The sequence below is a fragment of the Thamnophis elegans genome, chromosome 12 (assembly GCF_009769535.1).
Source record: "Thamnophis elegans isolate rThaEle1 chromosome 12, rThaEle1.pri, whole genome shotgun sequence".
In the NCBI taxonomy this organism is placed as follows: domain Eukaryota; kingdom Metazoa; phylum Chordata; class Lepidosauria; order Squamata; family Colubridae; genus Thamnophis; species Thamnophis elegans.
This window is the reverse complement of record NC_045552.1, coordinates 35,980,738-36,003,003: the sequence shown is the minus strand read 5'-3', so window position 1 is coordinate 36,003,003 and position 22,266 is coordinate 35,980,738. Positions and strand designations below refer to the sequence as shown.

Here is a 22,266-nt window from a genome sequence, read left to right as displayed (position 1 = left end):
GCTCTCCTCATTTACAACCTCATACAAGAAGGTAGAGCGGACCTGGCATGCATTACAGAGACCTGGTTTGGCCATGAGGGGGGTGTGTCCCTTAGTGAATTAAGCCCACCAGGCTTCTGGGCGTTTCACCAGCCAAGAGCCCAGGGCAGGTGGGGGGGGGGCGGTGGTTATTAGGGAAAGTCTCAGACCTCAGGAGGTCACTGCCTCAGATAGACGGGTGTGAGTCCCTTGTTTTGAACTGGGATTCCGTGGGAGTTCAGGTGGGCCTTTTTGTTACGTACCTGTCTCCCTGCTACGTTTCATCGACCCTGTCGGAGGTGCTGGATGTGTTAGCTGGATTGGCGGCTGATTTCCCCATGCTTATGATCCTGGGGGATTTCAATCTGCCTTCCATTGGCGAGACATCTGAGTCAGCTCAGGAGTTCATGGCTTCTATGGACCTAACTCAGTTAATTCAAGACCCCACCCATAATGGGGAACACACGCTCAACCTGATTTTTGTCTCTGGGCAGTGTATGAATGATCCAGATTTAGGGGATATTTCTATCCAACCCTTGTCATGGTCAAATCATTTCCTCATCAGGCTTGACTTCCATACTGCTACCCCTCACCACAGGGTGGCAGAACCGACTAAATGGTTCCACCCCAGGCGACTGATGGACACTGAAAGCTTCCTGATGGAGCTTGGGACTTTTCCTGAATCCCTTGCTCACAACTTGATCGAAGCCCTAGTGGAAGCCTGGGTTAGGGGGGCCACTGGGGCTTTGGATCATTTTGTGCCTTTGCGGCCTCTGACCCAGTGTCAATCCTGGGTAGCTCCCTGGTTTACCAAGGAACTCCGGGAGATGAAACGCCGGAAAAGACGCCTAGAGAGTGGTTGGAGGGCCAGCTGGTCCGAATCTGATCAAACACTAGTAAGAATTCATATTAAATCCTAATTAGTGGCGATAAAAGCGGCAAAATGGCAACATTTTTCCGCTCTTATCGTGTCCACAGATAACTGCCCAGCCGCCCTGTTTAGGGTGACCCGCTTCTTACTTAACCAAGGAGCTGGGAAAGACCCCTTGCAGGGTAGGGCTGAAAAATTTGTTCAGTGTCTGCAGGATAAAATCGCTCAGATCCGGACAGGCTTAGACTCTGACTGGGTAGATTTGGGCGAGTCGACAGGGATGAATCTTGTGGAGACCATCTGGGAAGAGTTTGATCCTGTGACCCCCGAGGGCATGGACAGGATTATGGGGAGACTCGGTGCTGCCATTTGTGTGCTGGACCCGTGTCCCTCTTGGTTAGTCTCGGCTTCCCGGGAGGTGACACGAGGCTGGCTCTAGGCAATTACCGCTTCGTTGAGAGAGGGGTTCTTTCCCACTGCCTTGAAGGAGCTGGTGGTGAGGCCCTTAAGAAGCCTTCCCTGGACCCAGCTTCTTTAACCAACTATCGTCCAGTCTCCAACCTTCACTTTGTTGAGAATGCAGTAGCACGTCAGCTTCCCCAGTCCCTGGATGAAGCTGTCTACCTGGATCTGTTTCAGTCGCGTTTCAGGCCCGGATACAGCATGGAGACGGCATTGGTCACGTTGGTCGATGATCTCTGGCGGGCCCGGGACAGGGGCTGCTCCTCTGTCCTGGTCCTATTAGACCTCTCAGTGATTTCAATACCATTGACCATGATATCCTACTGCGACGACTCGAGGGGTGGAAGTGCGGGGCACAGTTTTATGGTGGTTTTCCTCCTACCTGTCGGATCCTTTGGTCACTTCAAGAGCAGTTTTTCCCCTGGTTAGTTTTAGGGGAAACCCAGAAAATAGATCAATAAACAAGTTAAATGAATTGTGCAAACCCAGCCATTCTGGACCACAAGGCAGCCTGTTTTCTGCTCATCATTAATTAGTTCGTAGAAAGTGTGTCTCGCCATAGATTACGAATCTGGTCCGGAGTATATTTATGCCAAGAACATCTGACTCTGGGCTAATCTTTCTGTGTCTCTTTCTTCTGCATCCACTTCCTGGTCACATTGTGGTCATTAAGCCTGCTTATCATTGCGATATGCTTGCATTTCTCTCTCAGGTCTGCAGCCAGAGGCAGGACTTCGTAGCGTGTGCTTCCTGGCAATTACTTCTGAATCTCCAGGTGACTTCAAACCAGAGAATTGTAAACAGCACAGAATTAACTAGACACTCTTCTTAAAAATAGGCTGGCTAGCAGGAGCCGATGAATGTTGGGCCTTCTTTACTGTACTAAACAACACACAAGATGTGAACACAGCTGGAGAAGGTTTGTGTAAGCTCCCTGCTGCGGCGTTGTCACCACACTGGAGGGCCGCTCATGTGTCCTTGGCCGAATTGAAAGGAAAACACCAGGCAGAGTTCCTCGGGATGAGCGAGCTTTGAATGAACATCGAAGGTCTCTTTTATTAGAAAATTAGTTACAGCGTCATCAAAAGGAGCGTATCAAAAGGCATATATAATCACACATGATACAAGTAAACTAATAAAAAGTTCACAGAATTCTACAAATAAACCAATAGAAAATCACATCATGGCAAAGGGTGGGCAAAGGGGGAATAGAAAGTTACAAGCTGCATGGCATTGGGAGGGGAAAGAGGGAAGGTGTGGGAGTAGCTGGCTCACATAGTTCATGAGGCTGCATAGTGAGTCCTGACCGTTTAGGCCGGAAAGATGTTTCTGGTGCGATGTCTCTCCATCCCTCTGTGTGTGTGTGTTTCAGGCAGGCAAAACCCACCCTGCACACAGACACCTGGAATGGATTCCAACACCCTGCCTCAGCTACCTTCTCAAGAAAGTAAAACTCTTGAAGCAGTTTGCATTTCAAAAGGAACATTTAATGAGAGATAATGATTGCAGAGAAGTCAGGTGGAGGCTGACATTTGCACGCCAAGCATTAGGCTAACTTTCCCCTTCAACCCCCTCCCCCCATGCCCCATGCCCATTGATAGCCAATAAAATGCCACAAAGGTGTTTTGAAAACTCCGAGGCAGGATGGAACTGGCTGAGAGGGATCCTGTGCAAATGACAAATTATCCCCCCTCAAGCAGTTACAGAAAAAGAGAAAGCATGCAAAACATTCAACTCACAAAGCCTCTCCCTCCCACTCAGAATGGCAGTATTCCGGCAGGGACCTGACATGCTGCCCCCCTTAAAAGAAGGAGAGCTGCACCTGGAAGAGAAAAAAAGGGAAGAGAAGGAAAAAGGAAAGAAAGGTTACAATCATTTTGGTTTGTCAGGATATTGATCATGTAAGTGTTTTAAGTAACTTAGGGGCTTTGACATGACATTTATCAACCGAGTCATTTGGAGACCTAGAGAAATCCTTCTATGTCACTAAGTATTAAAGCTTTCTACTGTATGTGTGTGTGTGTGAGTCAAGGATCTCCTTCTATCATAAGATGTTTGGGAAGGTGGGGGGGGGTCTTGATCTTAAAGGAAACATTGTTTTAGGTATTATTAAACTGCAGTGAAAACAGTGTGGACTCTCCCTAGTGACTTTGGTCATTCCAGTTCTGCTGTAACTGGATTTATGATAAGTTTGATGGGAAAGGGGCCAGTGGTGAAATTCATTTTTTTTTTACTACTGATTCTGTGGGTGTGGCTTGGTGGGTGTGGTGTGTCATGGTGGGCATAGCAGGGGAAGGAGACTGCAAAATCCCCATTCCCACCCCATTCTGGGGCCAGCCAGAGGTGGCATTTGCTGGTTCTCCAAATTACTCAAAATTTCTGCTACCAGTTCTCCAGAACCTGCTGGATTTCACCCCTGAAAGGACCCTATAAACTGAAGACCTAATTTCTTTAGAAGTTATAAGGATTGGAGGAATCGTGTGGACAAATATATACGATTCCCAATGTTAAATTCCTTAGGTTCAAACTTTTGGGGGGGGGGGCAGCCTTGACTTTGTAAGCATTCAAGTGAGGGCTTTGCACCCAACAGGCCAAATGTTTTGTAATTGAGTAATCTTTCAATGATGGAATTATAGGATCTTTCACTGGTAATTCAGGCATAGGTTTAAATTCTTGTCCCGTAGCGACTTGGAACAAAGTGAAACCAGTGGTACTGTGCACCATATTGTTGTAAGCAACCTCAGTAAAATGGCAGGAGGTCGGTCCAATTGTCTTGTTGATATTTGATAAAGCATCTCAGGTACTGTTCCAGAACCGAATTGGATCATTCCATTCTGATGTTAGTTTGAGGATGATGATTGGAACTTGGGTCTTGTTCAATACCTAATAAGTCATCCAGTTGTTAAGAGAAAGTTTCCAAGGGGTTTTCAGGGCTTCCGGGTTTTGGGGATCAGCCCATATCTGGAAAGGGGTTTTACTTCCCTCCTAAAAATGCCACCAGGATCGGAATGCCCATCTAACAGCATAGGCTTCCTTTTCCCACACAGCCCAGCACTGTTCAGTTTCAGTTAACTTTTTATGTGTGTATGCACAAAGCTGTAACTGACTCATTCTTTTGTATCAGTACAGCCCGCACTGCTACATCACTGGATGACAAATGGTTTGTCTGGATCTAGGTGTTTTAGCACTGGCTCAGCAGAGAAGAGCCATCTGAGTTTTCGAATGTCGCTTGGCACTCCATAGTGTCAGGCCTGCAGCCATCTTTTCTTTTGGGTCTTTGGCCTGCCACACTTTCTATTATTCTGCTATGCACTTTCTATTGTGGGAAAATGGGAGCGGGGATTGTAAGGAGTCACATACTATGTAGTCACAACAAAATTCTTTCTAGAAAGCCAAGGTCATCTTTTGTCACTGCACCTGAACAGAATTGGATGGGTGGAAGCTGCCAGCATGGCAGTGGCAGATTGGACCATGTGATGGACTTGTGGGTGTGGGCGCAAGATCTTGAACTTTCAACTGGGTGGGGAAAACTGGGAAGCTTTCGGATTCGGGTTTTCCCAGATGTGCCAATATGCCTCTCTTAATAAATTGGAACTTTGAGCAATACTTTGCCTTGGACTCTGATTTACTTTTGGTCGCTATTTGGAACCCTGACACATAGTCCATTTCAGTGGTTGGCTGGGTCTAGATTCCCCCCTCCCTCTTTGCAGAGAATATGATGAAAATAGGGCATCTGATAAGACTTAGAAAAGAGAGAGTGCTTTGCCAAATTATTGTTTATATGAAGCTGGATATATTTTGGAAGCTGGAACAATTAATCAGAGGAACAGTTTGCGTTCAGAAGTTGTGGGTGCTCCAACACTGGAGGGTTTTCCTGCTTGAAGAAGGGGTTGGACTAGAAGACCTCCAAGGTCCCTTCCAACTCTGTTAGTCATCTGGGCACTTGGTACTATGTCCAAGAATTTTATAAGATGCATCAACAAATTGCAGCTTCCTGCAATAACACCAGCGGAACTGCAAAAAACTGTGCTACTCGGAACATCGTATATGATAGGAAGATACTTGATTGACACCTAAGACGCTGGCAGTAATCTGTATCAACCATTAACACCAATCAGTTTTATTTGTGATACATTTGTGAATGTTCAGTTGACAGTTTCATGTTTAATGAAATAATAATAATAATAATAATAATAATAATAATAATAATAATGGAAAAACATACTTGATTCAGAAAGATGCAACTAAACGAACAACACCTGAAAACCACAGACCAATAACATGCTTGCCAACAACTTTCAAATTACTCACGGGCATTATTGCAGATAACATGATGGATTATTTGGAAACAAACAACATCTTGCCAGTAGGCAACAAAAGAAGGAGCAGGGGCACAAAAGATCAGCTCCTAATCGATAAAATGATATTAGAAAATTGTAAGAACAGAAAAATAAACTTGAATATGGTCTGGATTGATTACAAAAAGGCATTTGACTCACTGCCATATAGTTGGATCATAAAATGCTTCAAAATAACTGGCATTAGCAAAAATATTATATCCTTTACTGAAAAGGCAATGAAACAATGGAGAACTGAGTTGGCAGTAGGGAATGAGATCTATGGAATGGTTAATATCAAGCGAGGAATTTTCCAGGGTGATTCACTTTCACCTCTTCTCTTCATCATCGCAATGATCCCACTATCAGTAATCTTTAAAAAAATGAAATTAGGCTACCAAACAGCCAAAGAAGCTGAAAAAATTTCGCATTTACTATATATGGATGATTTGAAACTCTATGGAAAGTCAGAAATAGAAATCCAATCATTGACAAACACAGTCCGAGTATTCAGCACCGATACTTCAATGCAGTTTAGCATGGAAAAATGCACCACTGTATCCATAAAAAGAGGCAAAATCACTGCATGTGAGGGAATTGAAATGCCCAATGGCCAACTAATTAAATGCAACGAAAATGAAGCCTACAAATACTTAGGCATTCTGCAGTTGGATAATATAGATAGATAGATATTTTATTTGTATGCCGCCCTTTTCCCTGGGGGGACTCAGGGTGGCTCACAGTTCAAGCATGGAGAAGTAAAAACTATTGTCAGGCAAGAGTACACCAACAGAGTTAGGAAAATTTTGAAATCTAAATTGAATGGTGGAAATATAATCAAGGCCATAAATACTTGGGCAATACCAGTTATAAGATACACAGCTGGTATAGTTAACTGGACACAAGCTGATTTGGACATTTTGGACTGAAAAACCAGAAAACTAATGACAATGCACTACAGTTTACATCCACGTGGTGATACTGATAGACTGTATCTGCCCCAAAAATCAGGTGGCAGAGGATTATTACAAGTGAAGCAAACAGTTGAAGAAGAAAAACATGCACTGGCTGATTATTTAAAAGAAACTCAAGAACATCTATTAATTGAAGTAAAGAACAAAAAACTACTGAAGGCCCAACAGACGAAAGAAGAATACAGAAAAGATGTGATAAAATCAAGAATGGAGAGTTGGCAGAACAAAGCACTGCATGGCCAATTTCTGGAAAAAATAAAAGATAAAGTGGACAGTGAACAAACTTGGTTATGGTTAACAACAGGTACATTAAAGAAAGAAACAGAGTCACTAATCCTGGCTGCGCAAGAACAAGCTATCCACACAAATGCCATTAAGGCCAAAATCGAAAAATCCTCTGATGATGCCAAATGCAGACTTTGCAAAGAAGCTGATGAAACTGTTGATCACATACTCAGCTGCTGTAAAAAAATCACGCAGACTGATTATAAATTGCGGCACAATTCAGTAGCACAAATGATCCATTGGAATTTGTGCAAAAATTATAATATTAAAACAGCAACAAACTGGTGGGAACATCAGCCTGAAAAAGTCACCGAAAATCAGATGGTCAAGATCTTGTGGGATTTTCGCATACAAACAGACAAAATATTGGTGCATAATACACCAGACATCACACTGGTTGAGAAAAATAAGGTTACAATCATAGACATCGCAATACCAGGTGATAGCAGGGTCGCCGAGAAGGAACATGAAAAAATCGCAAGATACCAGGACTTAAAAATCGAAATTCAACAACTATGGCACAAACCACTGGGTGCTATTCCAAAAGCACTGGAATTACATTTAAAACAGTTAAAAATGGACAAAATCACCATCCGTCAAATGCAAAAAGCTGCACTGCTTGGATCTGTACGCATATTACGAAAATATGTTACAACGTCCCATGCCCCTGGATGGGGCCCGACTAGTAACCAATGCCAAATCCGGCGAAACAACTGGCCGCTGTGATACAATTGTATAATAATAATAATAATAACAACAATAATAATAACAGCAATAATAATAATAATAATAATAATTTATTTGTCAGTGCTCAACATATGATATAGGTTGAACTCTCTCAATGCAACTCCCCCGCAACAATTCACAGTGAAGACAGAAGATCCCTAACCCAATAAATCACATTAACACCCATTGCACCAGTGTGAACATGTTATACCTTGCACCAGCCCTGCAAGTCCTTCGTACTATGTAGTTAGGATGTTATTTTGCACTCAGGACTCTGACTGCCCATGGATTGATTGCACCACCATCTTGAATTTTTGACTAACTCCCTCCCCCAAGACATTGAACAAAAAAGGGTGGTTTTTTTGAGGAGTCAAAAGCTGTTAGTAAGAGAAAAACACAGAAAGAATGTGTGCTGGTTGAGGCAACCTTGAAGTGCTTGGTTCTCAGCATGCTTTATTAAAATTGTTATGGCAACCTAACTGCTATGTCTCTTTTTATTAAGACAATAACTCTTCCTTGAGGATTGTAATAGGAGAAGGACAGAAAAGTAACATGAGTTTTGTTGCAGCTAATTATGAATACCTTGTCATGGTTTCCCCCAGGGAATTCCTCCAGGGCACACTGAGTAAATAAATTCTGCAGCGAGCCTTGATTATTGGTTGTGGGGGTCCTGCATTTCATTCCACCAGACCCCTTTCCTGTGGCTCCTTCCCTTTTCCGAAAACACCCCCAAATTTAAGTATCACATCATAATTGCTATCATTTTGTGACTGAAATCATTGCTCAAAACATACCCACACCCAAGTGGGTGAAAAATCCCAGCCTTGCCCCAGGAATTGTGAGGTGCTGCTACTTTTACCTCCTGCTCCTGCCAGTGAGTGTTACCAGAAAGTAACCAAGTGCATTTCCAGACTTTCTCACCTGAAAGTGAATTCTGTCCCTGCTGAGGCCTTTGAAGCCCCGCCCCTAATTTATTTCAGTCACAAATGGGTGCTCAAATCTGTAGTTTTCTTTTAGGCGAAGCATAGAGAAATCCCTTCTCTTCTTCTGCCCAATGTTTGTCTACACCGTTTTGGTCTTCAAATTATTTTATTTCAAAATAATGACTTGTTAAAACCAGTGTTTCTCAACTTTGGCCACTTTAAGATACCTGGACTTCTCTATGCTGGCTGGAGAAATTCTGGGAGTTGAAGTCCATATATCGTAAAGATGGCCAGGCTCAAGAAACACCCCAGATGGGGTTGGGCTCCAGACAATGAAGGTATCAACACCGACACTGAGGCTTTTGCATTGCAGTTTTTTCCATCACTCATGGAAAGCAGCAACCTAAAGCGATGTCCACTTGGGGAATGCTGATGGGATAAGTTCTTGTCAGAAAGCACGAGATGTGAGTTTTGCAAATGGCTGGACAGTAGATGACCTACTGGATTTTTCAGAGTATAAGGTGCACCTTCCGTCCCAAAAGAGCGTGGAAAAGTTAGTGCATCTTATACACAGAATACAGCCATTTTTGGTCTCCCGAAGCCTCGCCCCGCATCACATTTTTGTGAGAAATGGGCCATTTTCTTTGCAAAAAGGGGGCGTTTTGCCTTCCCCCACCCCCCAGAAGCACTCTGCAAACTTCAGTAGGGCTGGGGGAAGACACAAATGCCCCTGTTTTGGTAAAAAAACAGGGGCATTTTCCCCTCCCCCAGCAATTCTGAAGCCTGCAGAGTGCTCCTGGGGGCCGAGGAGGACAAAAACTTTTTTTTTCTTACTTACCTCTTCGAAATCTTGGTGCATCTTGTACACCGGTGCATCTTATAGTTCAAAAAATATGGTAACTATAGAACTGTTACTAAACCAGAGTGAGGCTGCTTCATTCCATCTTCAAGCCTCCTCCTAGCTTCCTGTTGTGATCAGCTCAATAATAGAGATGTCGGTCTGTGCAGAGTTCCTGTGAGATGACTTCCTTGTCTGCTGTGTGGCAGCCTCTTGTTTGCAGCAATAATTGCCATCCCAGCTGAGCCTGAAGTCAGCCGATATGGACCGGAGGGGCTGACTGCTGGGAGTTTGCTTCTTACAGCACATTCCCAACAGGGCCCTGAGTTCTGTGCGGAAACCTTCATTCAGCCAGCAGTAAATGAAGGGGTTGTAGCAGGCACTACTCATGGCAAACCAGTGGAAAGAAAAGTAAAGGCTATTGTGGTGATCGAAGGCTTGGCTGGACATAAGGATCAAGTAGCAATTCAGGGGGAACCAACAGATGCCAAACACTATCACAACCACCATCAACATTTTCAGGCTCATCTTCTTTTTCCGCTGGTGGGCATAGTATTGGTCCACTGTCACGTCGCCAATGGCGTTCCTCATCCAGAGTTTCTTGGCCACCGATATGTACGTGACAGAGATCACTGACAAAGGCAGAAGATACATAAGCACAAAAGTGGCCAAGTCCAAGTACTTCCAGTAGAGATCTGTCGGAGGAGGGAAGCTGGAAAGGCACACCATACGGATGGTCCCATTTCTGGAACACAGAAGGAGAGAAAGCCATTTTAGTGGAAGACGTTGCACTTTGAAAGTGTATGATGGGGGAAGGGATCAAGTTCCTTTCTATCTTCTCTCATTTTCTGTTTGAAAGGGGATGGACAATACAGCTCATCTCGTCAGAATCCGGAAAGAATCTTTTATGACTGAATTCCTTAAAGCAGGAATTATCTTTCTTTCAGGTTTGTGTAAAAGCTTGAAAAAACAGGGGAGAGGAAATTGCATAACCTCTTTAGAAACAGGGAACAAGCAATTGCGTTCACTTCCAAATTATTTTGAAACATGCACTTACCAAATATGCAGCAATGATGTGTGAATTGTAAGGCAGGCAATACTTGTATTTTTCCATCCATTCATATGTTAATTTTTAAAACATTATTGGGTTTAACTATTAAACCATTCAAGATGTTTTATGGAAATTTAAATATATAAATACAGTATATACACACGGAGGAATGCGGTGGCTCAGTGGTTAAAATGCTGGGCTTGTTGATCAGAAAGGTTGGCAGTTCGGCAGTTTGAATCACTAGTGCCACATAACGGAGTCAGCTTCCGTTACTTGTCCCAGCTTCTGCCAACTTAGCAGTTCAAAAGCATGTTAAAAAAAGGCAAGTAGAAAATAGGGACCACCTTTGGTGGGAAGGGAACAGCGTTCCGTGCACCTTCAGCTTTTAGTCATGCTAGCCACATGACCACGGTGACATATCCGAACAGCACTGGCTCTTCGGCTTTGAAATGGTGATGAACACCACTCCCTAGAGTTGGGAATGACTAGCACATATGTGCAAGGGGAACATTTACCTATACACATAGAGTGTGTGTGTGTGTGTGTGTGTGCGTGTGCGTGTGCGCACACGCAAACATGTGCCTTTGGGTCAGTCTTGATTCTTAGGAAACACCTGGGAAACACTTAGGAAACATCTGAAGTTTAGAATAGATGGGGGCAGGGCCAGCCAGAGGTGCTATTTACCGGTTCTCCTAACTACTCAAAATTTCTGCTTCTTGTTCTCCAGAACTGGTCAGAACCTGCTGAATCCCACCTCTGATGCATTCTGGGAAATGCCAAACACAACACAGAATCATACGCAAGACAGGCATGTCAGAAGGGTGTGTGTCAAAATCTGCACAACGGCCAGTGCAGTGCCACAGTCCAAGTCTCTCCCCTGTGGAAGGGGCATGCAGACGGCACACAAAAGGGAGAAGGTTTCGATCCCTCCCCAGGCCTTGTTCATCATTTCTGGTGTCCAGAGTGGAGGAGGATGAGAGGCCTTCCTTTCTCTCTTGGGTGATCTTGGTCAATCTTACCCATAAGACAATCTGACAAGGTTCTGGTAGATGGCGTAGGGCAGCGAGAAGCAGATGGCCATCACCCAAATGACCAGGATACACAGCCCTCCCTTCACGAGGGACATTCGGGGCTTGAAAGGATGCATTATAACCTAAAAAAGGGAAGTCAGAGTGTTTTTTTTTGTACATTCACTTATATACTGAATATTTGCAATAATAATAATATAAAAAAATAAAACAAACCTAAACACAACTCATCATCCAACATATAAAACCAACCTATCGCTTTCATCTTCCATACACCCCTTCTTCTCCCCCTCCAACTTTCCTTTCTCCCTCCAACAATCACCCCTCCTACTTCCCTTTCCCCTCCTATCTTCCTTTCTCGCCTTCCTCACCCTCCTTCCCCTCTCATCCTCCTTACATTCCCCTCTTCCTCCCTCCTTACTTCTCCCTCTTCTTTTCCTCTACTTCTCACTTTGGTGCATTTCTCTATTCATTAATCTATTCAGTTACTAAAAATTGCGCTAAAAAGAAAAGAGTCAGAGTTAAGTGGCTGAAACCTCCACAAGGACCCAACCAGGTAGCCCAAAAGGGATGTCTAAGGTGCACAGTTGTGTGTAGGACCTTAACTTTTTTGACGGCCTCTGGGATGCCCCTGATGGTCAGCATTTCAGGGCAAGTTCATTTCAATCTTGATGGATCCACTTCTGCTAATAATCAGCATCTCCTGGTGTCTGACATGGAATGCCTTCCCTTCCCCAGCTGCAGCTGCATCATTTATTCCAGCTGCAGATTGAAATATTCTCTTAATGCAGAACTGAGTCTGAGTTTGGGCTCACTAAAAAGGCAAGATCAGCAAATGTGATTCTGCTTGGCCTCAATTCAAAACTGCCTTGCCTTGCCCTTGCCCCTGCTCCTTCCCCTGCCCTGCCCTGCCTTGCCTACTTTTATATGTATATATCACGATGGCTTAGAAATTCAAATGTTTTAATTTTTACTTCTAGCATAGAACTTTGTTTTAAAATTTGGGAAAGGTTTTTTTCATTATTTCCTTTCTGATTTTTTTCATAGGCAATCTGAGCCGTTTCTTTTTTTCTTTCTCGTATATAAATTACACATGTACACACACACACACTAAAAATAAAGATAGTGTGTACCTATTCTAAACTACATTTATAACTGTATAATAATAATATAGATACATTATTACACCGCTGCTTAATTTTTACATTATAGGTATTTTTAAAGGGTGTATTATAGGTAGTCCTTGACTTAACAACCATAATTGAGCCCAACATTTCTGTTGCTAAATGAGGCAGTTAAGTGAGTTTTGCTTCATTTTTTTATTTTTATTTTATTTTCAGTTTTCATAACATATAATCACATGTATACTATACATAGCCAGTATCCTATAGTAATAAATAGTAATTACAACAGTGCCTCTTGCCATCAACGCCCCCAAAACTAAAAACCCATTGTTAGCTCTTCTGCTCTCCATACACCTCTTTCTTCTCCCTCTCTCCTACCTCCTTTCTTCCCTCCATCATCCTTTCCTACTCTACTTCCCCTTCCTTTCTCCTTCTCCTCTCTCTACATTCCACTCCTCCTTATCGTCCTCATCTTCCTCCCTTACCCTCTCTCCTATCCCTCTCTTCCCATCTTTCTTCGCCCTTCTATTTTCCACTCTTCCTCTCATTGGTGTATTTCTGCTTCCATATCAATATACTTAACATATCCTAGTTGTAAAGAAAAAAATAAGAGAAGACAGTATACATGTGGAATCAAATTACATTAAAATCTAACACCTCTCATCAAACCTAATATATATCCCTCCTTCCCACCCTCCCTCCTAACCCTCCCCCCCCAACCTTCCCTCCCCCGACTTCCTAGAGCCCATACACAGTATAAATCTTTAACAAAAACAGTCTAAAATATATTGGAAAAAATAAAAATAAAAAATTGATAACATATTTATATTGAAGTTAGCTCCTCCTTGCTAAGCTAGATTTAAACAATTTATATCATTCCTGATCTTAATCATGAGCTATCTGGAATTTCTTAGTCCTGTATTTATTTTGTATATAATCAATCCATTTGCTTCATTTTATGACCTTTCTTGCCCAGGCTATTAAGTGAATCACTGCAGTTTTAAGTTAATAACCCAGTTGTTAAGTGAATCTGGCTTTTCCATTGACTTTGCTTGTCAGAAGATCCCGTGTCTTTGGGACACAGCAACGGTCATAAATACGAGCCATTGGCCAAGTGTCTGAACTTTGATCTTGCAAAGGTCAGAGTTATGAAAAACAATCATAAGCTATTTTTTTATGTTGTAACTTTGAATGGATGGTTGTAAATCAAGGATTACCCATATTGTGAGGTGTTTTGAAAATTGAAAGAAAGGGAATAGAGAGTTTTAAAATACCATATTTTTCGGAGTATAAGACGCACCTTTTGTCCCCCAAAAAGAGGGTGAAAATCTAGGTGCATCTTATATACTGAATACAGCATTGTTGGCCTCCCAAAACCTCTCCCCCTCAACAAAAATGGATATGCAGAGGGTTTGGGAGCCTTGCAGAGTGCTCTTGGGGGCTGGGGAGAGCAAAAACAAGGAAAAATGGGCCCTTTGTTGCTCATTTTCCCCCCAGCCCCCAGGAGCACTCTACAAGCCTCCTAAGGGCTATGCATGCTCTCTTTTTTTTGGCAAAAAACGGGCATGTGTTTGTGAAAAACAGACCATTTTTGCCCCCCAGCCCCCAGCCCCCAGGAGCACTTTGCAGGCCTCTCAAACTCTCTGCATGCTCCATTTTTCACAAAAGAAATAAGGCGTGCAGAGGATTTGGGAGTTCTGCAAAGTGCTCCTGGGGGCTGGGGGTGGGGGGGCAACCCCCCTCTTTTTTTAAAAAAAAATTACCTCTTCAAAATCTTGGTGTGTTTTATATTCCCGTGCATCTTATAGTCCGAAAAATATGGTAGTTCCCAGAAGGGAATCTAGAGAGGCCCTTACCTGGTGGCGGTCCAGAGCAATGGCGGCAAAGGTCAGTGCGGACATGTGGATGGAGCAATACTGGACAAAGCGACTTATATGGCACATTGGCTTTCCAAAACCCCAGGTACTGCTGACAAATTGCACCTAGAAGAGAAAGGTAGGCTGAGCCTAGAGTCAGGTCTAGGGGCAGGCTTCTCTTGGGCTTGTCCCACATCTCTCCTGCAGCAGAAGCCAGGCAGTGGACACACTTTCCCCTAATGGTACAGCAGCCTTCCCTCTAACCTTTTTGGCTTTGCGGACCAGCAGGGGGCTGGGGGGGAGGAAAAAGGGTGGTTTCATGCGAGCAGCAGGTTCACACGTCCCATTTGCACATGTGGCAGGCATGCGCATCAGCTGTTCGTCCCCTGCCACTCGGGCAAATGGAGCTGCGCACAAATGTACACTCACCCACTTCTCACACAAGTGCAGCTGTGTGCACAGGTGTGATGCCCACTGCTTCTGTGAGCGGCTCCAAACGAGCCACAGCCCAGTACTGGGGCATGCATGGTCCAGGGGTGGGGGACCTCTGTGTTAAAAGTCTTCTCACAATAGACTTATTGGGTACATTAGGCTGGGAGAGAACAGCTGAACAACTCAACTCAACTGATCGCTGAATTAACTGGGCTCTGTTAAATGGGTAGCTTGTAATGCAACAGATTGAGAGAAACCCACCCACTCATGAATTGATTGAACTATTGAACACGGACTGATCCCAGGTGCCATGGCTCAGACCTTGGTGAAGAATGCATTACCTGTGTTCAGAGCAAGTTGTTTTGCGCATCTGGGTGTTGGGAAGAGGTGGGCTGCTGCTGGTTTGGCCTGGTTCGGCTAAATTGGTAGTAGAATTCAGGCTTGGGCCGCTGCCAGTTCTCCAGCCCAGGCACGCCCCCAAACCAGTTCTTCAGTGTCTTCTACCAATGCCAGCATGGTTCTGCACTTGCACAGAGCAATTTTTAGTTAAATGCGCATGCACAAGCAATGCACGGCTGGCGCATGTGCAAAGTGTGCACACAGTGAACCACAGTAACTGGCTCAGGAACTCACCCCCGGTGTTGGGTGTGAACCCAACCAACCAGATTTCGTAGGCTGTTGTTACAGCTATTCAAGCAAACAAACCCAAACGTCTCTAGAAAGAAAGGCTCCTCACATCTTTAGGATGCCATGTTAACTTGCAGTGCTCAGGCGGGACCAGGAAAAGGCCAAAACCTTAGTCAGGTCACCATGAAAGCCCTCAAGAGAAGGAGCAAGTGGGCACCCTAAGCTGCCGAGGAGGTTTTGGTGGGGGTGGGAATTGGAAGGAGAATTCCATGAGGAGTGGGTGGAGAATGTTTCTGGAATGGCTTCAGCATAACACAACGTCTCAAAGAACATGCATGGAGAAGCCTTACACAGCCCAATGGCTTCCAAGTGTGTAAAATCTTAAGCCCCATCATTCTCCTCAAGAAAACACATCACGGCTTCAACTTTGAAGGACCACCCTCTTCCAGATTCTCTTTTTCATCCATGCCTCTCTGTTCTTTGAAGGGTATACTTGAGAGTATAATGAGATGGCCTGGATGATGGACTTAAACAAAGCAGAACAAGGCAAATCCAGGAGGTGACCCTTCAACAATTTCTCAGGGCTACCTCTTTTCCGATCTCACAGTCTCCTGTTCTAGGAAGGAGTTGGGCAAACAAAACACTCTTTCAGAGCTGACGTGCTTTTCCCATGCTTTAAGTCCGAGTGCCTTGGGCAAAAAGGAAGGAAGGACCCCAAATCCATTGGACTTCTCTAGAACTTTCCCCGGTGAGTCCTGAGCTCCAGCGACTGGCCCAATTGACCGGTCTTACCATGGAGGAGTCTGCATGGGGGGGGGCTCTTTAAGAAGGCGATGGTGGGACCAGGGTTGCTTACCAGGGTGAAAGGTGTGTTCAGGAGGGTGATCAGGATATCGACTGCAGCCAAGTTGACAATGAAAAGGCTGGTGGCTGAGGGCATCCTCTTGTTCTTCAGCACCACGTGGCACACCACAACATTGCCCAAAAGCGAGATGCAAATAATGGCTGAATAAGCTGCAATCAGGAGAGCTTTCACTATCTGGCTCTGCGATTCTTCTTTGTAACTGGTGCCACTGTTGAATTCTCCCGTGGACTTTACCTCTAGGTCCTCCTGGAAGGAGGATCGATTGTGGAATGGAAAGAGGGTGGAGTTGGTGCTGTTGGATTTCCCCACCCAACGGAGTGACTTGGACACGTCTGGAGAAGAGAACCACATGTGCCTGTTCATGGCTGGGAGAAGAGAAGGCAACAGAAAAGTTTTCTTCTCTCCAGAATCAAGGGGACCCCCTTCTTCCAATGTCTCCCCTTTTAGAACTGACCTGATCTGAAGGCTCCTCCAGATTTTTCAGATCCAGCCTGGAATGGTGATTGTTTCCTTCCTCTTAAGTTCCTAGAGTTATAGTTTTCTTTTAATTTCCACTAGATTTGCCTGCTTCCTGTCTCCCCAGAGGTCTTCAAAAGTGTGGAGTTTGCCTTCGGTTCCTCCAGGCTGGTCAGTTTCCCCAGCAATGAAAGCCACAGATGAAGAAGGAAAGGCTTAGGAGGCAAGCAAGTCCTTTCCCAGGTTTTCTCCTTCCACGTCCTGTTGCTCGGAAGCCAGGCTGGGCTGGACGCCTGCTCTGCCTTAGGTGTATTTGCAGCTGTGCGGATGTTATGCTGAGCAACACGAGCAGTGCAGTGTTCTTTGCCACTTCTTTCCAATCCAAGCTACAGGGGGAGAGAAAGAGAGAGTTAGTTGCAAGAAAGCCGTTCCAGAGCTATTGCTGGGAGCTGCTTGATTGATGGATAACATCAATCTGGCAGACAAACCTCCTTTAAAGGTTGGCTCCCCCTCCTCTTTTTCCAGCATTTGCATGCAAGCCCCAGGGAGGAATTGTTTGTGCTCTTTATCCACAGCTGGCACCAGCATGAATACAGGGATCAGAAACAGGTGGGGGCAACAGAAATGCCCGTGAGGGAATGCTAGATCAAAGAGGGAGGTGTGTGTGGGGAGGCTGTTTCTTCTAAGCCTTTTGTTGGCAAAGATCTTGCAGGTCACATTGTGGTCCACCAGAGAAAGCTCCCTTCCCTTGCTCCAAAGGATTTGGGAATCAGGAAGAACTTAATCCAAGACCACCATAAATCCCAACAGTCTACAGCTGGGTCACAGCTTTGATCCAGCTTTTTCAAAAGCCAGAATCTACCCTCCCTCCCCCAGTCAAGAAGCAGCTTCATCTAAATGCCCTTGCTTAAATCTCTGAGCACTTTCTACCCCCCCCCCAAAAAACCTAGTTAAGAAGGCATATGACGCCACCACCACCCCCAGTCCCTGGTTTTATCAGTTGTGAAATTCAAATTTTTTTTACTACCGGTTCTGTGGGCGTGCCTTGGTGGATGTGGCAGGGAAAAGATGCTGCAAAATCCCCATTCCCTCCCCACTCTGGGGCCAGCCAGTGGTGGCATTTGCCAGTTCTCTGAATTACTAAATTTTTTTTGCTGCCTGTCAGAACCTGCTGGATTTCATCCCTGGGTTTTATTCGCTAAGAACTATCGCTTTATGAGACAAGAGCTGGATGGGAAGGGACTATGTGCATGTTGCTGGGAAGTGTTTACCATTTCTCAACCATGGCAATTTGAAGATGGGTGGATTTCAACTCCCAGAATTCCCCAGTCAGCTAAGCACATTTGCTTTATGGAGGCAGGAAGTCGATGTGGTGTTTTGGTTTTTTTTGCCATGCCTTGAGCCTTCAAAAGTCATTTTGGTGAAAGTGATGCTCTCTCAAATTACCAGTTGAACTACAATGTGAGGTGGGAGCCTAACATCCAGAATATCAACACAGAGGCCCAAGGAAGCTGTGTGCATTTACCCATGTACATGTGCAAGGAGAGTGGGAAGGAACCTCAGAGGTCATCTAGTCCCCACCACCACCACCCAAGCTGGTGAACCTTTTTGTAAAGGCGAGGCAAAATTTTGTGTGTGTGTGCTGTTGAATGCTTGTGCGTGCCCACACCCACAATTCAATGCATCCCGCCCACCTGCGCATGTACGCACAACCCCTGCCATATGGGGGGGGGGGAGAGTTTTTACCCTTTCAGGCTCCGGAGGCTTTTCTGAAGCCTGGGGAGGTGAAAACAGCCTCCCCCAGCCTTCCGGAAGGCCAGGAATCAGCTGGCTGGTGTGTGCATGCATGCCACAGCTGACGGCTCGCGTACCAGGAAATATGGCTCCACAGGTGGTACGTGTGCCATAAGTTCACCATCATGGCCCTACACCATTTTTGACAGATGGCAGTCCAGTCGCTTCTTGAAAGCTTCCAGTGATGAAGCTCCCACAACCTCTGAAGGCAACTTCTGTTCCATGCGTTGATTGTTCTCACTGTCAAAAAATCCCTTCTTATTTCTAGGATGAATCTCTCCTTGTTCAAGAGAGAGAGAGAGAGAGAAAGAGAGAGAGTTCTGGGATGAGAAAACTCTTCAGGCAGCTGCTATCCTGAGCTTCCCTCCAGGGCTGGATTTGGTGGGAAAGTTTGGTGCCATAAATTGCAACCTTGGCATCCTCAGGGCTGTTAGTCAATGAAATTTCTTAAGCAGCCTCCATTTTATTCCTGGCTTGGAACTGAATCTGATTTTTCTTTCTGTATCTCTACCTCGTCCTTCTTGCCTCTTTCTGTCTTCTAGAAGACCACCTAGCTTTGTGTCACAGAGGTGATAAGCATTTCCTCCCTCCTTCCATCCAAGTCCTTAACGAATGAAGACTACCAGAATCGCGACTGAATTCTGTGACATTCTACTTGTTGCTTCTTTACAATTGTGGAACTGACGTTAAACACATCTTTCGTTTGGTTTTTCAAGTTAGCTCTATATCCAGGGATGGGTTTCTGCCAATTCGGCCCTGGATCGGGCGAACCGGTAGTGGCAGTGGTGGGAGGCTCCGCCCACCCACCCAGACACTTCCGTGCATGCGCAGAAGAGTCTCACGCGTGGGCACAAGCAAACCGGTAGTAAAAAAAAATGGAAACCCACCACTGCTATATCCACTTAAATATGCCATCCCACTCCCAATTACTAAATTAATTACCAAAGTTTGGTAATTAAAATATCAATGCATTCCAAGAAATGCTTGGTTAAAATCAATATATATCTATCACATTCCCACATTCTTGTGTGGGCTTTCCCAGATTTTAAAAAGCGGACGAGCAAATAGCTGTTCTTCTCCCTCTCCCATTCTCCTTCTCAAACTCCTCCCACCTTCCCAACACACTCAGTTTTCCTCATCTTGGCAACTCATTTCTTCTTTCCTGTAAAAAGTGTGTCAACAATTACAGTCAACGTTTTAATTTTTTTCTAGAAAGGGATGAAGGAACACAACAGGTAATTTGTAGAAGGTTTTTTTTTTAAAGTGGTACTGAATTTGGGTCTTTCCAACAAAGTAGGGGAGACCCAACTAAGAAAGGGGAGAAGAGTATGGAGAGATGAATGGTGACCATGTGCCTGCCCATGTCCCTGATGCGCTGTGGCCGCCTCCACAAGCATCTTGCTGTGTCAAGTACCAGAAGTGCTCCAAAGACATCATTAAGATTGCTCTTAAAGCCAGGCAAGGGATATTCATCTATACATAGCACATGGAAGAAAGGTGGAAAAACAGCATAATCCAATTCAGCTCTTTTCTGTCACAATGAAACATGGGATGAAATGACATATCAGGTTTCATAGCTGTTCAATTTAAACCAAGGCTATTCACCATCATGCTTAATACCTGCAATTGCCAGCATTGATAAAATGACATTTCCTGTATCCCCCTCCTCTTGAGTGAAGCTGCAAACTCTCCTCTTTGAAACTTCCCCAATTTCCTCCTCACCTGAGACCCCAGTCCCTTTGGAGAGGTGACATGCTAATGCAACATCAATCATTCCCCTGAAGTATCGGATGATGGAATGTATGTACAGATGAGGTCCTGCGGATCAGAGGAGATAGGACCCAGGTATGGATGGAATGGCCATGAGAGTCAGGATTATGAATTCTGATAAAACATTTTCTCTTTGCCTTGACAATTAAGAGCTTTCCTCCTTTCCTGTCTCTCTCACTGAAGAGGGAGGGGGAGAGGGGGGGTTGCTGCCTCAGGCAAAAGTTTTAAACTGCTTTTACTTTTCTCTGCAGAAGGAGGGTCGCGGGGGAGCTGCCTCAGAACAAACTGTTTGTTCTTTTATTCTGCTCTGTGATAGGAAGGAGGGGAGGGAGGGAGGGAGAGAGATCATCATAGTGTTAGAAACATTACTTCATGTTACACAAACCTCATGATTTTTCTCAGCACTCTGAAAACAATGGACCTTAGAAAGGGGAAACAAATACATTTTCTGGCATATAAGACAGAGCTTTGTTAGGGAATGCAATTGCTAAGAACACACATTTTAAAGTTACAAGCAAGGTTACTTGGCAGAATCCACATTTTTGCATTGCATAAGTTACTTGGCAATTCGCCTAGAAGTTTTATCTATGAAGTTGGCACATTAGATTACAATGGAGTTCTCTCCACAGCAATTTAACAAAAGCTGAATTACGTTACACTCTGCGTATGCTCTAATCCTTCAGGGACCCTTTTAGCTCTGAAACAGGCTTGGATAACTATCAGGCCTGCCAGCAAGGACAGCTTTTCAACGCCTTGTGAAAGGCCAGCAGAGCCAGTCAGGTCTAATCTCTGGGGAATAATGTTCCATGGGAAGGGGGGAGGGATAGCAGGAAAGCCTCAGCCTCCTGGATCCTGACACTCTCTTGCAGATGGGGACAAGCAGCAGGCCTCTCCTGCTGGGTCTAAGAGGAGAAGGAGACACCACTGGGAAGAGGTGGCCCTGCAAGGACCCTGGTCCCAAGTCATGACGGGCTTTAAGGGTCACCATCAACACCTTGGCTTGCATCTAGCAACTGGTAGCCAATGCTATTCATGCAGATATGTCACACCTGGTGAATGACCAGCCCACAGAACTGCCTCTTCAGCGGCCATAGTTTTCATCAGTTGAAGCTTCTGAATCAGGAGTGGATTTGAAATATTTTTTTTTACTGCCGATTCAGTGGGCGTGGCTAAATGGGGGCCACATGTGACTGAGTGGGTGTGGCCAATTGATGTCACTCATGCACACTCAATCACATGACCCCCCTCACCAAGCGATGCCCACTGAAATGGTGGTGAAACGTTTTGACAGGAGGGGGGTTGGCCTCCAGCCTCGCTGGAGCTTAGGGAGCCCTGCAAAGAAGTTTTTGTCCTCCCGGGCCATGTTCCCTCTAATTTTTTTTCAGTGTGTGTGGAAAACTATAGTGTTTGAGCAGCACATTTTCTTTTTTTTTTTTTTAAACAGAACTTTTTTATTTTTCTTTAAAAAAAACACAAATATGTCATCATTTGTCAATCATTAAGACATTGAAGTACAATTTTTTTTTGTTGTGTGTGCCCCTCCCTCCCTCCACCCCCCCACCCCCCCTCCTCCTTCCCCCCCCCGACTTCCCAGAACCCGTACACGGTATGGATTTTTAACTAACACAGTCTAAAATCTATTGAGAAAAAAGAAATAAAGAAATTAATGACATTCTAGATTGACCTTAGCTTCTTCTTACTGAACTGACTTTTAACAGTTTAAATCATTTCTGATCTTAAGCATAGGCTAACTGGAATTTCTTAGTCCCGTATTTATTTTGTATATAGTCAATCCATTTTTTCCAGTCTCGTTTATACATCTCATTTGA

The 22,266-nt window shown here is 44.6% G+C and overlaps 1 protein-coding gene across 1 annotated transcript; it reads right to left on the bottom strand.

The window, feature by feature from the left end:
• Positions 1-9,554: 9,554 nt before the first annotated feature.
• Positions 9,555-16,780, bottom strand: GPR83 (G protein-coupled receptor 83). Its single transcript, XM_032227078.1, has 4 exons — positions 16,409-16,780; positions 14,494-14,619; positions 11,505-11,638; positions 9,555-10,179 (listed from the first exon to the last, which is right to left on the bottom strand). Exons 1-4 carry the CDS (start codon positions 16,778-16,780, stop codon positions 9,555-9,557), a joined length of 1,257 nt encoding a protein of 418 aa, XP_032082969.1.
• Positions 16,781-22,266: the final 5,486 nt, after the last annotated feature.